The 19,135-nt window shown below is 47.6% G+C and overlaps 1 protein-coding gene across 1 annotated transcript in view; it reads right to left on the minus strand.

Moving 5' to 3' along the window:
- The window catches only part of TMEM242 (transmembrane protein 242), a 38,537-nt gene extending 19,939 nt beyond the window's left edge, over positions 1-18,598 (minus strand). The window contains exons 1-3 of the mRNA XM_040965367.1: positions 18,390-18,598; positions 18,029-18,129; positions 853-990 (exon numbers count right to left, since the gene is read on the minus strand). Of these exons, the coding sequence (XP_040821301.1) occupies positions 853-990; positions 18,029-18,129; positions 18,390-18,477 (327 nt within the window). The 5' untranslated portion in view covers positions 18,478-18,598. The remainder of the gene's footprint in view (positions 1-852; positions 991-18,028; positions 18,130-18,389) is intronic.
- Positions 18,599-19,135: the final 537 nt, after the last annotated feature.

The following is a 19,135-nucleotide window of genomic DNA, read 5'->3' on the forward strand; positions in this document are numbered from 1 at the left end:
TGGGCACTAGTTCAAATCCTAGCTGCTCCACTTCCAATTCCCACTGCTCCCTACTTGTAGCTTGGGAAAGCAGCAGAGCCCACGTACTCAGCCCCTGCACCCATGCACGAGCCCCAGAAGAAGCTCCTGGCTCCCAGCTGTGGACCAGCCCAGCTCTGGCCGTGGTGGCCGTTTGAGGAGTGAAGCAGTGGATATAAAAGATATCTTTCTGTCCCTCTTTCTCTCTCTGTAACTCTCTCAAACAGAAAATTTAAATAAATATTGCACACAAAAAAGGTCCTTTTCCATTTATTTGAGCAGGAGGAGGGAGAGAGAGAGAACGTACTTGCATCTGCTGGCCTACAACAGCCATCACTGGGCCAGGTCCAACCCAGGAGCCAGAAACTCCCTCTGGGTTTCTTACCCAAGTGTCAGGGACCCAGGTACTTACACCATCTTCTGCTGCTCCCCAGAGCGCCCAGCAGGAGGAGGCTGCAGCAGAAGCTGAGGCAGGACTCAGTGCCAAGCACACTGATATGGGATGCAGGCAGTGGCTTCACCCACTACACCGCAATGCACACCCTCAATTATTAATTTTACTGAATGAATAGCTAATGTCAATTTGTACAGAACATTAGCTATGAATTACTCACTACTAAAGTATATTTGAAGACTTACCACTTCCAAAAACTTAATTAATTGATTGCCCGTGCATCACTAATGAGAACTTACCTGGTTATTAATGAGTTAGTTCTCGGCCATCACTGCCCAAGATGGTGACCAAACTATATGCAAACTGGAAAAGCCAGGGAAACAGACTGACGAGAGCAGAATAAACACACACGCAGCAAGCACAACACCGCTGGTACTTACACTGTGGACTCCCAGTGCTTTGCACACGGCAAAGCTGATCACACCAACCCCACACCACGCGTAGAGGGAGCCCCAGCCCAGAGCTCGCAGGGCCAGCGAAGAGCCGCTCTCCGGTAAGGCCGCCGTGGACACACTTCCCTGAAATGAAGTCAGAAAGGCTTGGCTGAAAGAATCCCCTCAGCAGGAACGCATCCCTGTGAGTGTGTGAACCGAGTCGTGTTCTCTGCATAAGCACCAGATCGCGGCAAGTGGGACCAGCACAGCCCGACGCGGCCGGCTGCTCCTGCTCCGCGCCTGGCGACTCAGGAAAACCCTTCCCGCCACTCAGGTTCCTCCATCCTCCACTCGATCACTCAGTGACTCTTTGACTAGAATGACATCACACGGGCTAGTTAATCTGATGAGAAATAGCAAATCTACAACGTCTCATTGCCCATCTGCAAACGCTCAAGTCGTTTCTTTCCCAGGATTATCTTGGTTGCTCTGCTCGCCCTGTAACTCCGGTCAGCTTTTCCTGCGCCTGCCTGGTTTTGGCGAATGCCGACCCGAGCCTCTCCTAGCACTGTGAGCACATTGAAGCACTCGCTACAGGCTGACTTACACCTCCTGGACACACATCTCAGAACCAACTAAACACCCTGAGCTTTTTCTTTACCATTTCCTACAGTGAAAACAAAACAGCACTGCATCTGATGCCATATCTCAGAACCAACTAAATCATCTAAACATCTTTTTCTTTGCCATTTTCTAGAATAAAAACAAAAATATCCTCTTAATCTAAATCCTTTCCCACGCTGCTGTAATTTCAAGTGGTTCCCTGGATACCACACATCGGACAAAAACGCTCTGACTTTTAACCGACCTGACTTTCCATCCAAAAGCAGTAACGTTACCCAAATATTATTAAACCAGTCCACCTAAGTACTTTGGCCTAAATTTCATTTTAGAAATTTCATTTGAGGACAGAAATCAGCCTACATGTAAGTAGTTTAAAGTCCACAGAAACCTACATTTCTTTTACTTCATCAAAGAAAACAGAAAACTCTGTAAGAAAACAACCCCGATGGCACAGCAGTATTCACAAAACGTTTTTACATGTTTTACTAACCTACCCACAGTGTCGGTCTCAGCTAGAGGAAGAGGAGTTACTGCCTGCACACTCCCAGCCATGACTTCTAGCAGAAGCCTGATGTTACAAACTGATCTGTCCTTATCGAGTTTTTGAGTGTACGTGGGCTGTCGGCACTGTCCCCGCAGCAGCTGTGGCATGCCGCTCGTCCCCACTTCCACAGTGAACGCACGCTAACCTGGTGCAGCAAGACTGATCTGCCAAACAAGGCTGCGCCACACAGGCTGGCTAGCCACAAGGAGGCCTCACCAAGTGTGCACAAAGTAATACTGAAAGACAATTTTGTAAGTTTTTTGGAAGTCCATGCATATTTTTCTCACACACATTTTCCACAAACTTTTTCAAGATGTGTGTGTGCACGTGTATGTGTGTAAAACTACATTCTGCAATTCACCATTATGCTTTTTTTTTAAAGATTTATTTATTTTTATTGGAAAGGTATATCGGATTTATAGAGAAGGGGAGACAGAGGAAAAGATCTTCCATCAGCTGGTTCACTCCCCAAATGGCTGCAACAGAGCCAAAGTCAGGAGCCAGGAGCCAGGAACTTCTTCCAGGTCTCCCACACGGGCGCAGGGTCCCAAGGCTTTGGCCACCCTCTGCTGCTTTGTGAGGTTCTAAGCAGGGATCTGGATGCAAAATGGAGTAACCAGGACTTGAACCAGTGCCCATACGGGATCCTGGTACTTGCAAGGTGAGGATTTAGCCATTGAACCATCAAGTCGGGCCCACCACTAAGTGCTTGATTCAAATAAATCAAGATATCTCGGTGGGTCTCAGGACGGGGCGTCTCATGCCTGGATCCCGGACAGCCGCCATGGGCACAGCCGCCATGTGCTGAGCTGTCCCCGGGCGGCCAGTGCGCCATTTGGTGCCAGGCTCTGCCTGCTGGCCGCCCGGCTGGGGAGCTCTGGGGATTTGGTTCTTTGAGTTGCTGCTTAATTCGCTCCAGGTTGAACCCATTGTGTTTCTTGGACCTGAAACAGGCAGTAACTCTTCCTTAGCAAAACTTTCAGTCACTAATAATTCTGAGCACCAAATAGCAGTCATGCAGAAGCTGGGGCTTGGGGCCTGTCCTGCAAAAGTAGCTCCAACAGTTGGCCAATGTGTCAACTGGTAATGGAACAGAGTAGATTAGGCACGACTGAACAAACCTTAGCCCACAAGTAAAACTAGAAACCAGGAGGGAGCAGAGGTCTTGCCGAGCTAGGTTCTTGTACCTGCTGGTCTGTTGGAGCCAGGGACGCTAAGCCACAGTGTCTAAGGCAGAGGTCGGGACAGGTGAGGAGCTGTGCCAAGCTGAGTCAGAGCATCCATTGGCAGGCAAGTGATCTATGGCTGGGAACAGACCCAGTTTGGGAGCAAAGGGGACAACCCTAGCTGGGCTGAGGTTCCCACCAAGAGGCACATGGCCTGGAAGGGGAGTTGCGTTCTGATCTGGAAACAGTTGTAGTCTCCCTTGGCACAAGTGTGGACTGGGATTGGATGCACCGAACCGGGCCGGACCCCGACTCCCCCTGGTGTTCTGGAGGACCAGGGCAGATGTGGGATGGACTAGGCAGGGTCTCAAACCCCTACTGAGCCATGTGTGAGCCATATGTGGGTATAGACAAACCATGGCTGGGCTGGAACATCCAACAGCAAGAACCAGATTGGGTGGAAGGCCAGTCAGGAAAAGCCACAGTTCCTGTTATTACAGGAGGTGGACTGAGTAAGGTTGGCTCATGGACCCACTGGTAAGCGTGAAACCTGGCATTGGGAGAGGTTCTGATGGAGGAGCCTGGGCAACTCCTCTGGCAGGACACAGACCCGGCAGGTAAACGCAAGAAACATGATAGGAAACAGCCCAGAAAAGGCCATGGAAAGCTACCCACTCGCATACAATTGGCAGATGTAGGGGCAAGACCAGGCTGAATCTGTCCACATCATCCACTGGCAAATCCAGGCACCAGTGTGGGTCGACCTAGGGTTGGTCGCAACAAAGACTAGTGCACATTATGGAATGCTGAGGTGAGGTGGCCTGTACCGGAAGGGACTGCAGCGCCCTACCAGCCTGAGAACAAGAAAGGAAGTGGGCAGAGCCGGCAGGGGAATAAGGGAGGGTTCCTTTGCAGGACAGCTACTTCCGCAGGAGAGCATGGGCTGGGATGGGGGCAGACCAGACTAGGCAGAGCTACCACACCTGTGGGCTTCGTGCGGACCAGATCAGGGAAAAGCCGGGCTGGGTGGATTATTCCTACTGGTGCAAACAAAATTAAAGTGGGCGAGGGTTGTTTGGGCTTAGATGCAGCATCAACTGGAATCTGGGAGTGGGAGAGGCCTGGGAGGGAAATAGTGGGCTCATCCCTCTTGGGTTACCACTTCCACAGGACATAAAACTAAGATAACTAAGATAGCGGCTGGGGTGGAATGGGGTGTGGGACAGACTGGATTACTGCTACACTTACTGGCAAACCAGGGTAGGGGGTGGGCCTGGTGGGGGTTATTGTGGGTCGCTCCAACCTAGGCTGCAGCTCCCGCTGGTTTATGTGAGGGCCAAGTATGTGCTGGGCAGAACTAGGCTGGACTGCAACACCCATTGGTTCCAGTGGAAGTCGGGAGTGAAAACAGAACCAACCCAGCAATTGCAACCACCAGCTGATTGGAGCGATGGACGGTGCCAGGCCCTGTACTTGTTAGCACATACAAGAAGTTTCTTTGGAGATCTTCCTAATCTAAATGCTGGACTCAAAACCCTAACGAAGAAAAGAGAGAAGACAGAACGGGTCAACCAACCATCTCAGCTATGATGGACTATGTCAATCAGTGGATTTTTCAAAGCCCTCATAGTGCTTGGAGTGGCAAGATTGACAGCGATTCATAACTGTTGCAATATCAAAACCACTTGAGCAAGAACCTCAGCGCATGCCCTACATCCGGGATCTGGGGAGGGTGGGAAAATGGGTGGGCCTTCTCCCTTAAATAACCCCCTTTAAACATGAAGGTAACAATATGGAAAACATACTAGTATTATCCACTTTCATGTAGCCCTTGAACCTTCTTACCCTAATTAACTATGTAAAGAATGTCAAAATAAAATTTTATAAAAATTAAAAAAAAAAAAGAAGAAAAAAAAAATCAATTACACATGTATCTACCTATATCAAAAAAAAAAATCAAGATATCTCTATATGGAAAATGAATTTAACAAATTACATTGCAACTACAGTATTTTGTATCCCCAAGACAAAGCATTTTCTAATAGCAAACTGTATTTAAGATATCTCTATGCCTGAAAGATGTGCCTTATCTACTTAGTTCTTGTAAGAATGAACTCATTACTCACCCAAGGAGGTACTATCAAGAGAGACCTGCTCAGGATACCCTACAAATATCATACAGTTTTGACTAATATATTTTTAGCCTTTGTTTGTCCAATCCTGGAATGAATTTTATGTAATTCAAAGGATATTTTGAAAAGAATGCTGTTATTTCCCTACAGTATATTCTCATCTAATACAGTATTTTGATGAAACACCACAGAAATAGTTGCTGTTTTTTTTTTATAACATGCAATATATTTTTAGAAAGACATAATTTCTGAGAAGTTAGGGCAACATGGGAAAAATGAATGCAGACTTTCTCCCTGTGTCTACCATTCCATAAGTAGTTCTTCATACAATGCAATATTATCTGATGATTTTTTGCTATGCCATAAAATTAAGGACATTAATTTACGTAAACTTTATATGTGTGTATGCAGTAACTCTGTATCTTCTATTGTTTAACCAAGTAGACATACCAACATATAATAAGCTTTTATTATTTTCAATTTTTAGAAAAGATTGAATTGATTTGGAAAGGCAGATTTAGAGAAAGAAGGAGAGACAGAACAAGTTTTTTCATCCATTGATTTCTCTTCCAATGGCCACAACAGCCATAATGAGCCAATCCAAAGCCAGAAGCTAGGAGCCTCTTCAGAATCTCCCATGCGAGTTCAGGGTCCTAAGGCCTTGGGTTGTCCTTGCGAGTTCAGGGTCCCAAGGCTTTGGGCTGTCCTGGACAGCTTTCCCAGGCCACAGGAGGGAGCTGGATGGGAAGTGGAGCCGCAGGGACATGAATGGGCACCCAGATGGGATGCTGACACTTGCACGTAGAGGATCAGCCAATAGAACCATTGTGCCAGCCTGTCATTTTCATTTATAATACCTCAGTTATTCCTAAATTTTATTTTTTAAAAGGTTTATTTATTTTTATTGGAAAAGCAGATTTGTAGCGAGAAGGACAGACAGAAATAAAGATCTTCCACCTGCTGATTAACTCTCCAAATGACTACAACCGCCAGAGCTGAGCTGATCCAAAGGCAGGAGCCAGGGGATTCCTCTGGGTCTTCCTCAGGGTGCAGGGTCTCCAGGCCTTGAGCCATCCTCCTCTGCTTTCCCAGGCCACAAGCAAGGACAAGGATTTATCCAGAGTCATTGCTCCACACCTCCACATTTTGTTTTTAAATTTTAACCATGTAGGCCCAGCAAGGTAGCCTAGTCGCTAAAGTCCTCATCTTGCCTGCGCCAAGATTCCATATGGATGCCTGTTCTAATTCCGGCAGACACACTTCCCATCCAGCTCCCTGCTTGTGACCTGGGAAGGCAGTCGAGGATGGCCCCGAACCTTGGGACCCTGCACCCACTTGGGAGACGTGGAAGAAACTCCTGGCTTCTAGTTTCAGCTTGGCTCAGCTCTGGCCATTGCAGCTGCTTAGGGAGTGAACCATCGGACGGAAGATCTTTCTCTGTCTCTCCTCCTCTCTAATAAAAATAAATAAATATTTTTAAAAATTTTTAACCATGTATCTGAGGGTCAGAGATAAAGACAGACTGCATCCATTTTCTGGTTCACTCACTGCCCACAACGGCTGAGGCTGACCCAGTAGGGGACAGGAATCCCACCACTTGAACCTCGCCCCTCTCTCCCAGGGTCTACACAACAGGAAGCTAAAATCAGGAGCAGAGCTAAGTCCTGAGTCAGGCACTCTGATCGGGGAGACTGCTATTCCAACCACAGGCTAACCGCTCATCAATACTCATTTCATGAGACTGGTGGAAAACTGAAATGTACCAAGTAAAAATAAATCTCTCCTATTTAGTTGATAACGAAAGCAACTCAAGAGTGAATTTTCTACCTAAGCTTGTAGCTTCTTCTTTCTGCTTATTCAAGGAATTACATAAAGAAACTTTCATTCAGCTCTACCGCTTTTCAGATCTCAGTTTTCTTCATGTAACTGAGCTAAGATAATGAAAATCAGATATTAAGAGAACTATCAACATTCTGAAACGAGCAGTATAGGCAGTACCTGGCGGAAAGGTGTTACAGCTTGAAGTCTGCAATTTGAAACTGTATTAATACCCAGGTTCTCAGAGTAGCAGGCAATAAATATTGGGGCAACACAGTGTGTGGGTTACGCTGCCGCCATCTGTAGTACCAGCATTGCCTATGGTTCCTGATTCAAGTCCCGGCTGCTCCACTTCCGATCTAACTTCCTGCTAGTGTGCCTGGGAAAGCAACTGCAAGGTGGCCCAGGTGTTACAACCCTTGTACCCAGTGCAAGTGGCTCCTGGCTCTTGGCTCCGGCTTGGCCCAGCCTCAGCTGTTGGAGCCACGTAGGGGGCCAAACGGCAGATGGCAGACACCTTTCCCTCCCCCTCCAATTGTGCCTTTCAATGAAGTTTTAAAAAATAAGAAGAGGAAAGAAAACAAAAGGATAAATAATGTTCCTAAAAGGTATCATTTATTGTCCTTAAGCAACCAAACATACAGAGTTGCCGGGGACCAGAGAACTGCCGAACAACAGGAGTGACTCCATTTTGTTATTTCCTCACTTTGTAATGGTCTTGGAATGCAAGATCCAGTTATGGGGGGCCTGGCTGCGTGGCCTAGCAGCTAAAGTTCTCGCCTTGAACGCGCCGGGATCCCATACAGGCGCCGGTTCTAATCCCGGCAGCTCCACTTCCCATTCAGCTCCCTGCTTGTGGCCTGGGAAAGTAATCGAGGATGGCCCAAAGCTTTGGGACCCTGCACCTGTGTGGGAGACCTGGAAGAAGTTCCTGGCTCCTGGCTTTGGATCGGCATAGCATCAGCCATTGCACTCACGTGGGGAGTGAATCATCGGACGGAAGATCTTCCTCTCTGTATATCTGACTTTCCAATAAATAAATAAATCTTTAAAAAAAAAAAAGATCCAGTTATCCTTCACCTAGTTTCCTCGTAACCTTTCACCTGTAATTGTTCACCCAAGATAAGGGCTGTCACAGTGACCTCTGCCCAGGATCTGGCCCACATCCTGCTGTAAAAGTCCCCCCCCCCCCCCCCGCACCCTCCAGCCCTTACTTGCTGCTTAAATACCGCCTGAGAAAATAAAGTTTTCGGAGCTTGATCAGACCTCCTGTCTTGCTCCCCCATTCTTCTTGTCTCCTGTTCCCCCCAATCGTCGGTTCTTTCCCCAGTCTCCATTGAAGACCCCGCGGGCCGGGGCACAGAGTATCATTGGGTAAACTGTTGAATTCATCAGGGCCTCTGCTTCCTGAAGTCACAGCAACAAAAATTTGTTACATCAAAATCCATTAGTACAGATGAGAAGAGAAGATGGCCGACGTAGGAGGAAGGCTGTGAGGGAGTCTCCAGTGAAAGAGGGATAGAAAGTCACAGAAGCAGCAAAGAGGAACAGCAGGGAATCGCAGGGAGAGGTCCGTGAGGCTCCCTGGGACAGTGTGGAGCCAAAAAGATCCACACAACTCGGAAGAACAGCGAGAACGGAGCAGGGCAAAGGTAGAGAAACCGACATCCCACTCCAGACCTGCTGAGTCACTTTTGAAAACGGCCTGACGGGAGACGCGGACAGCCCGGAGGCGGGGAGATCGGGCGGATCGTCGCCGGCGGGAGGCCTTCGGCAGCGGTGGAGGCAGACTGCAGCGGCCGAACGTTTGGTGAGCCGGGGGGTTGACGTGGCAGCCTCCGCATTCCTAGACCCCTGCCGAGGTTTTAGCCTCTGAGAACGCGGGGCAGACGGACTGAAACTGTTGGGTTTGTGCCTTGGGAACTGCGTGCAGTGGTGTTGGTGGCTGAGGGGGCCCCGGGGGGGCGCCTCGGGTGTTCCTACACTGGGGGGGCCAGTGCGTCTCGGTGCGCAGAGGCTGCTGGCGAGGATCTGGAGTCCTCCACATCCTGCCTGGTGGAAGTGAGATAACATCAGGAAGACCCTGGTCGCCGCGCCGAGCGGCTGCGCCGAGCGGACTAGGCGGCCCCGCCTGCAGCAGCCGCCTCCACAGCGCAGGTGTCAGGTGTCAGAAGAGCTCTGCCCAGCTTTGGGAAGTGTAGTGCTGTGTGTCCCCGACACGCAGGTACCACTCCCATAGGGTGAACTGCTCACCTCTCGCCTCCCACCCTGCAGTTCTGAGCGTGGGCGACCCACCAGGAGAGCACTGAAAACTCCTGCATCACACTGACACGGTGCGAACCTGCCGTGAAATTATAACAGGGCGCCTGGGCCACTCCTCCGCTAAGGGCCGGTGTGAGAGAGCCACACAGGAACAGGGGCTCTGAACATCCACACACCACGAGTGGTGGATTCACTGCACAAGAGCCACGCCTGGAAAGTGCCTCACCCACAGTCCCGTGTGTGGGAGACGCACCAGGTGGGCTCTGAAAAACCTTGCAGTCCCTGACACGGAGAACGCAAGGAGAAAGCACATAAAACCTTCTAAGTCCTGCGGATTCCCGTGCAGGGGGCACACCCAGAGAGCGCCTCCATCCCTCCACGCCCTGGGGTGTCACACCTGTAGAAGAGGTGCCCAGAGTGTGCCTGGAATCCACTGGGCCCCCAAGGTGGTGCTCTACAGCCCCGGGCCCTGAGAACGCACCAACGGTGCCTTGAAAATTACCACGCTCGACAACACCACGTCTGCAGGCTCCAATCTCTACAGGAAAGCATCTGACAGCCCCTCAACACACGGGTTCATTTGCCCCACCAGAATTCACCAACGCAATGGGAAAAACCACCAGAAAGAGCTGTGCTCCAGATGAAAGAGCCAGCACCCCACCAAACATGGGCCAAAAGCCATTATCAATATCGGCGATGCGAGATGAAGACATGGACGTGTTACCAGCAAAGGAATTGATGAAAATAATGCTAAAATTTCTCAGAGACGTGGACACAAAGCTGGAAGACTACCAGAACCGCATAATCACCGAAATACAACAAATCAAAACCAAACTGGATGCCCAAGAGAATAAAATTGAAAGCCTCATCAACAGAATAAATGCGGCAGAGGAAAGGATCTCTGAAACAGAAGACACACAAAATGAAAGTGCCCAGCGAATTAAACAGCTGGAGACAAACCTCAGCAAAACTAATAAAATGATGCAAGAGATGAAGGATTACCTTAGAAAACTGAATATTCGGATCATCGGCCTCCCTGAGGGAGTAGAAAGAGAATCTGGGATGCAAGCAGTGCTTGATGAAATTATACAGGAAAACTTCCAAAACACTTGGAACACGAATCCACCCCGCATACAGGATGGACAGAGAACTCCCAACAGACATGACCCAAAGAGATCTTCACCCAGACACACGGTGCTCAGGTTCTACTCCAATGAAGACAAAGAAGGAATCCTGAGACAAGTACGAAGTAGAGAAAAGATCACATACAGGGGAAAACCCATCAGAATCACTGCTGACTTCTCCGAAGAGACCCTACAAGCAAGGAGAGAATGGACAAAGATCTTCCAAGTCCTGAAACAAAACAACTGTCAACCAAAAATAATCTACCCAGCAAAGATCTCATTTGTATATGAGAACGAAATCAGATACTTCAATAGCAAAGAAAAACTAGAAGAATATGTCTACACAAAACCAGCTCTGCAAAGTCTCCTTAGAAATGCGCTAGTCCCGGACAAAAAGGAGGCAAATCACAAACAAAGATGGCAAATAAGAAGGTCTCCAAACTAAAAGCTGCACAAACAAGACAACTACATAGGCAACAACACACACACAACACAATCACATGGCAAGGCAAAATTGCAAACTCTCAATTTTAACTCTCAACACAAATGGTCTAAATTCACCAATCAAAAGACAGAGATTAATAGAATGGATCATCAAACAAGACCCAACCATCTGTTGCCTACAAGAAACGCATCTAACCAGAAAGGATGCAAAGAAACTGAAAGTGAAGGGATGGAAAAAGATATTTCACGCTAATGGACAAGGAAAAAAAGCTGGGGTAGCTATCCTAATTTCAGACGAGATAGATTTCATTCTAACTAACATCAAAAGAGACAGGGAAGGCCATTTTATACTGGTGAAGGGAATGATCCATCAAGAAGCAATCACCATCATTAATGTTTATGCACCGAATCTTAATGCACCTAGTTACGTAAAGCAATTACTTACAGACTTAAGGGAAGACATAGACACCCGGACAATTCTTGTGGGCGATCTCAACACACCTCTAACAACAATGGACCGGTCTACGAAACAAAAACTCAACAAAGAAACAACAGAGCTCACACAAACAATAGAACAACTGGACTTAGTAGACATATATAGAACTTTTTATCCTAAGGCCACAGACTATACATTCTTCTCAGCGGTACATGGCACCTTCTCCAGAATCGACCACATGATAGGACATAAAGCGAATCTAAACAACTTCCAAAACATTAGTATCATACCATGTACCCTCTCAGACCACCATGGGATGAAACTGGAAATCAACAACTCAAAACTCCCCAGGAAGTATAGGCACTCTTGGAAATTGAACAATATGCTATTAAACGAACATTGGGTCAGAGAAGAAATCAAAGATGAGATCAAAAAATTTATGGAAACCAATGAAAACTCTGATACAACACTCCAAAACTTGTGGGACACCGCCAAAGCAGTGCTACGAGGTAGATTCATCGCAATCGGAGCACATGTCAAGGCCCAAGAAAGACGCCAAATACAGGAACTAACCTCACACCTCCAGGATCTGGAAAAACAGCAGCAGAAGAGTCCCACGCACAATAGGAAACAAGAAATCATCAAAACAAGGGAGGAGATAAACCAAATAGAAATCAAAAAAACTATACATAAAATCAACAAATCAAAAAGTTGGTTTTTTGAGAAAATAAACAAAATAGACACTCCACTGGCCCGATTGACCAAAAAAAAACAAGAGAAAGTGAGAATCAATAGCATTAAAGATGAAAAAGGCAACATAACAACAGACACTGCAATCATTAAGAAAATAATTAGAAATTACTACAAAGAACTGTACTCCCACAAATTTGAGGACCACCAAGAAATAGAAAAGTTCTTGGACTCCCACCACTTACCAAAACTCAGTCCGGAGGCAACTGCAGAATTAAATAAACCCATAACCGAGGTAGAGATTGAAACAGTCATCAAGGATCTCCCAACGAAAAAAAGCCCAGGCCCAGACGGCTTCACTACAGAATTCTACAAAACATTCCGAACAGAACTAACCCCAATCCTCTACAAGCTCTTCAAAACAATAGAGGAGGAAGCAACCCTCCCAAACTCATTCTATGAAGCCAACATCACCTTAATCCCAAAACCGGACAGAGAACCATCAGAGAAGGAAAACTACAGACCTATCTCTCTGATGAACATTGATGCTAAAATTCTCAACAAAATCCTAGCCAATAGAATTCAAAAAATCATCAGACAGATCATTCATCCGGATCAAGTAGGATTCATCCCTGGAATGCAGGGATGGTTCAACATTCGGAAATCCATAAATGTTATAAACCATATCCAAAAACTGCAAAACAAGAACCACATAATAGTTTCAATAGATGCAGAAAAAGCTTTCGACAAAATCCAACACCTCTTCATGCTAAAAACTCTAGCCAAAGTAGGCATAGATGGGAAAATCCACAACATAATTAAAGCAATTTATGAAAAACCCAACGCCAGTATCATACTGAATGGAGAAAAGCTAGAACCCTTCCCACTGAGATCTGGAACAAGACAAGGGTGCCCGCTATCACCACTGCTATTCAACATAGTCCTAGAGGTACTTGCAGAGGCCATAAGACAAGAAAAAGAAATCAAAGGCATACGTATAGGAAACGAAGAAGTCAAGCTTTCACTATATGCAGATGACATAATCCTATACATAGAAAAACCAGGAGACTCAATACAGAAACTGCTAGAACTTATACGAGAGTTTGGCAGAGTGGCAGGGTACAAAATTAACGAACGAAAATCAACAGCCATAGTGTACGCAAATAACACCAAGATGGAAGAAGATCTAACCAACAGGATACCATTCAAAACAACAGAGAGAAGTATGAAGTATTTGGGAATAAATCTAACCAAAAGCGTAGGAGACCTATTCGAAGAAAACTACAAACTATTTAAAAAGGAAATTGAACAAAACCTCAAAAGATGGAATAACATCCCGTGCTCCTGGATAGGCAAAATCAATATCATTAAAATGTCTATACTACCACAAGCAATATACATTTTCAACGCAATTCCAATCAAATTGCCCAAAACATTCTTCACGGAACTGGATACAATGATTCAAAAGTTCATCTGGAAACACAAAAAACCACGAATAGCTAGAACCATCCTGAAAAATAAGAGGTTAGCAGGGGGAATCACAATCCCGGACCTCTGGACATATTATAGAGCAGTGGCTATCAAAACAGCCTGGTACTGGCACAAAGACAGAAAGGAAGATCAATGGAATAGAATAGAAGCACCAAAAGGGAACCCACACAAATACAGCCAATTAATCTTTGACAAAAAGACCAATGATAGCTCAAGCAAGTGGGAAGGCCTCTTTAGTAAATGTTGTTGGGACAACTGGCTGATAGCCTGTAGAAACAAAAGGATAGACCCACATCTATCACCATACACTAAGATCCAATCTACATGGATAAAAGACCTAAATCTACATCCAGAAACCTTCAAACTCTTACAAGAAAATGTAGGAAATACACTGCAAGACCTAGGAGTAGGTTCCGACTTTCTAAGAAGGACACCAAAAGCAATAGCAGTTGAGAACAGAATAAACAAATGGGACCTCATCAAACTAAGAAGCTTCTGTACAGCAAGGGAAACAATCAACAAAGTAAAAAAGCAACCCACAGAGTGGGAGAAGATCTTTGCACACGATATAGGCGATAGGGGGCTAATTTCCAGGATATACAAAGAACTTCAAAACAACCAAAAAACCAAAACAAACAAGCCACTCAAGAAATGGGCAAGGGAAATGGGCAAACATTTCACAAAGGAACAAGTCCAAATGGCAAACAAACATATGAAAAAATGTTCCAGCTCCCTAGCAATAAGGGAAATCCAAATTAAAACATCGATGAGGTACCACCTAACACCAGTAAGATTGGCCCACATAAACAAGAACACCAACGACGCTTGCTGGCGAGGATGCGGGGAAAAGGGAACCCTACTCCACTGCTGGTGGAGCTGCAAATTGGTACAGCCTTTATGGAAATCAGTCTGGAGAACACTCAAACAACTCGGAATCTGCATGCCATATGACCCAGCAATAGCACTCCTAGGAATATATCCAAAACACCTGTTTTACGACAAACCAACATGCATCCCTATGTTCATTGCAGCACAATCAGTAATTGCAAAAACATGGAAGCAACCGAAATGCCCATCAGCAGAAGATTGGATAAGAAAGCTTTGGTTCATCTACTCCATGGAATACTACTCAGCTATTAAAAAAAACAAATTGCAGTTCTTTGTGGCTAAATGGGCACAACTGGAAACTATAATGCTAAGGGAAATGAGTGAATCCCAAAAGATTAGATACCACATGTTTGCCTTGATTTAACCTGTAATTTTTTGTTTGGTTGTTTGTTATTTTTTGAACCTGTCATTGATACTGTCTCAACCCAGATGTTTCGAAGAATGGAACTCGCATTATTCTTAACATATTGTTTACCCATTACTATGTCAATTAATTCCATAATGTTGTATATTGATACTGAGGCCTTGTTGGGGCTTTTAACTGACCGGATCTTTACTCTGTTAGACCTATCTTCAGACCATAGAAGGTCTCCCCAAGAGGCCACTGAACTTATCTGGACAATAAGACGCTGAACTTTATGCTAGGCATGTGTTTTCAAGCAATGAATCTCAACTGAACTTGAACTATGGTTATGCAACAAGGTGGAGGAATCCACCATGGGGGGAGGGGTATGGGGAGGGGTGGGGGGAATCCCCAGCGCCTATAAAACTGTACTACATAATACAGTGTAAGCAACAATAAAAAAAAAAAAAAAACAAAATCCATTAGTACATTCTGTCTTTTTGTTCTGGGAGACAACTGGATAACAAGAACGCTCCCAACTGCTGGTAATTTACGTGGCTGAATCACAGCCAGGAACTCATTCAGACTTGCCATGGGGTGTCAGGAGCCCAACCACGTGACCCAACACTGCTACTTCACAGGGTGCAGCTGCAGGAAGCGGGAGTCCCACCCAGTCCCCCACTACCGCCTGCTTAACCGTTAAGGCCAAGTGCTTGCCCCCACTTGGCATTCAAGGGATCTTTTCTTCCATGCATGAGGATCACTCAGGAACTACTGGTTTACCAAACAATGCAGTCTTTCAGCTGCTGACGCAATGCAAAAATACAACAATGTGACTTCACTCTTAATAACCTCATAATATTTCATCTGAAGTGCCATTAAGTACTGAGCGGCCGTCAAGCTCATTCGACAAATCCAAAGATTTCCACTTGAATGTGTGAACTGATAATTGCTTGTTGGAAGATATATCTGCCAAATATCCACTTGTAAATCACTATCATTTATTCCTTCCTCTTTCAAGTACAACTATTTTGTGACAAAACAGCAGTTAGGTCAGCCTGCATCTCAAGCATTCTACTGCTTTTCCTAGAGAAAAATCACTTCATTATAAAAGCTCCAATGCTTTATGCATGTTTCTTTTTAAATTTTTTTTTAAACTTATTTTCGCTGTATTTGAAAGGCTGAGCAACAGAAACAGAGAGGTTTTCCATGCACCGGCTCATCCTTCCAAAGCCACGAGACGCAGGTGTAGGCGAGGTGAAGGCAGCAGCTTCCCACTGCATCAGCTTGCCCGCGTGTCTGCCAACAGTGGAGCCGGGGCTCGAAGCGGGCAGATACAAAATGCAGGCACTGCAAGCAGCAACCCAGCTGCTACACAGGTGCCCACTGCCTGCTTTCCATTTCTTTACACAGAATATCAGAAAGAGGCATACTTAAGTGTCATGGTTTAATAACATGAATGGCTTCACTGCTTTATCAATGGCATTCTTGTGTAACACTGACTTTACATGACAGGTGCACAGCTGGATGCCACCGGCTTGGTCACGCCAAAGCACCAGCAGGGCCTAATCCCACCGCTTCAAACACCTTAGTGTCATTATGGAAATGGTCCTCAATGTATGGACCTATTGAAGAGTCTTAGGCACTGCCACAGATCTGCTGGCCAGCGTGAAAACCACTGGGTTAGAACCTGAAGGACATGCGTGACGACCCCACAGGGCAAGAGTGTGGTTTACCAGTTAAAATGCCCACATGCCCCATCAGGGCGCTTGCCTGAAATGCTGGCTACTTTACTGATTCCAGCTTTCTCATGCACACCGTGGAAGAGAAGGGGAACAGCACCAGTACTCAGCCCCCACACCCACATAGGGGACCCAGACGGAGTTTCAGTCCCCTGCTTCTGCCCAGCCCAGCTCTAGCTGTCCCGGGCACTTGGGGAGTGAACAAGCAGACAGAAGATCTGTGCCTCTGATTCTCTGTTCGCCTTGGAAACACATGCATCTGCTAGGAAGCCTGCAGCACCCATCAACTGAGGACCCGAGTCGGAGCCTCTCCCCGGCTCCCGACTTCAGCTTCCGGCTAATGCAGGCCATGGAAAGAGGAGTCATTCCTCAGCTGGGTTTCTGCCACCCACATGGGACACCTGGACGGGGTTCCTGCCCCAGGCATTCAGGAAGTGATCTGGTACAGTCAACAGAACTTTCTCTCTGCTTTTCAAAACAAAACAAAGACACGTGGCTTGCTGCTTTCACAGGATTCAGACAGTACAGAGGGAGGGCTGGCCCTGCAGGGCAGCACGATAAGCCGCTGCCCGCTGCCCGTGACAACGACAAGCCACATGTGCGCTGGTTCCTGCACCCCTACCGCCCAGACGGATTTCCAGCTCCTGGCTTCCACCTGGCTCGTCCTCACCACTGCCAACATTTGGGGAATCAACTCCAGGCTGAAGGCCTCGCTGTGTCTCCCTATAACTCTGCCCTTCAAACAACAAATCTTCAATGGTTCCTGGTTTTACCCATAATGCTTTTCTCCTGATCACACGCCAAATGATACTTACACAGGTAGTGGCGTAAACACCCCACACGGACAATTTAAGTAAACATCTCAGACACTAGGGACACCAGGTACACAGCGCCCGGGGCAACGGCCAGATCTTGCCCGCGGGGTGAGGATTTGGGGCTTAGTAGCTAACTATCACACCATGAAATTTTCATCAAACACCTACTCTGGGCTGGGCACTTTTTCAGGGGCCGAATCCACTCCACAACAGGGACCAGACGCGCCCAGTGCCTGTATTCAGGAAGCTGCGTGTATTTCAATGACACAAACACATACTTCCTCCACTGGCAATGACGGTGGTGTCTGGAGTTTAATGGCTACCGTTTCGTCTATATAAACAGTAGGTAAGCTATCCGGGACTCTTATGCTTGCTTGGGAACTGTCTAGCTTTACTTTCAGAGTCGGGATGTGAACAGGAACTGTACCAGGAGAATTCCCACGGCCTCATCTTCTAAAACCTAAGACGACACCCCGGGTTATGCATTTTTAGATGAACGCAAAGACCTTCAACTCAACTCAGTGCACTTGCGGAATGCATAACCACGTGTAGGTTTAGTCGTGAACGTCAGGTCAGTAACAGTTACTGAACTCTTCCTATGCAAAGAACAGACAAACCCCTTGCCACTGATGAAAAGCAAAACCAGAGATTCGCGCCACCGACCTTATTGAACCATTCGGGGCTTCTCTTTTTCGCCAACGATAACGTTGTAACAAATCCGGCTAACATTCCTACTGCAGCAACCGTGCCCAGGAAAATTCCACCTGCCAGGAGTTTGGGGAAGGGAGGGGTCAGGGAAGGGGGGAAAAAAAGGAAATTTTAAAACGATGCATGCAGGTTCAGGTACTCCTCTGTTCAAAATCACGTTGGAACCCCGCGAGGTCAGCCTCGGGCACCTGCTGGCCTGCGGGTCGTGGGGTCCTCCTGAGGGTCCCGGCCCGACGGCAGGGCGGCAGAAAGCCCACTGAAGGGACGGGGAGACGAGCTCGGGGACCTCCGCCCTCCCTGCGCACCCGCACCGCACCTTTCACCAGGAACAGCCGGTCGTCCGCGGGGCCCGGGGCCTCCGCCCGAGCCGTCCGGTCCGCAGCCCCGCCGCGCGCCGCCTCCATGTTGCCGTCCCCGTCCACCGAGTCCGCCGTTGTCGGGACTCGGGCGGAAGCCCGGGCGGGGCGAAGGAGAAAGGTTCCGCCTGTCCCTGAGCAACCTAAAGACGGTCCGGAGTACCCCAAATACAGCCCCCCTCAGCCGCCGCCGCGGGGCAAAGAAGATGCGGGGGGGGACCGCGGGCGGAGTCCTTCCCGCAAGAGGATGGCTGCGCTTCCAGCACCAGAGGAGGGCTAGGTCAGACTCCAGGAGGCCCGGGAAGTCGCAGGTGCTTCCAGAAGCCCAGTCCTGGCCGGTGCGAAGGCGCCTGAAGCTCAGTTTCCGGATCAAACCCACGCTGTGTCCCGCGACCGCATCCCGCAGATCCTCCCCAAAACGCAGGCCTTGGTCGCCTCTCTGCAGTTCTCCTGGGAAGTGGCAATGGTCCTTTGGAGGGCCAGTGAGTGACAAGGCCTCCGCCCCTAGGAGAACCCCATGGGGCAGCGGCTGGCCGCGGCGGGCACTCAGGCCGGACAGGGCTGGGGTCCATTGGAGGGAAGCAAGGGCCTTGCAGCTACTCTGGCTCCTGGCAAACCGGCTTCAACAGGTGACAGGGGCTGGTGGCTTCGGTGGCCTCTCCTGACCCCAGGCTTCTCACCTGTAAAATCAAGACCAGGAAACCTC

This window comes from Ochotona curzoniae, unplaced genomic scaffold, assembly GCF_017591425.1.
Source record: "Ochotona curzoniae isolate NIBS_2020 unplaced genomic scaffold, NIBS_Ocur_1.0 scaffold_3890, whole genome shotgun sequence".
NCBI classification, from domain to species: Eukaryota; Metazoa; Chordata; class Mammalia; order Lagomorpha; family Ochotonidae; genus Ochotona; species Ochotona curzoniae.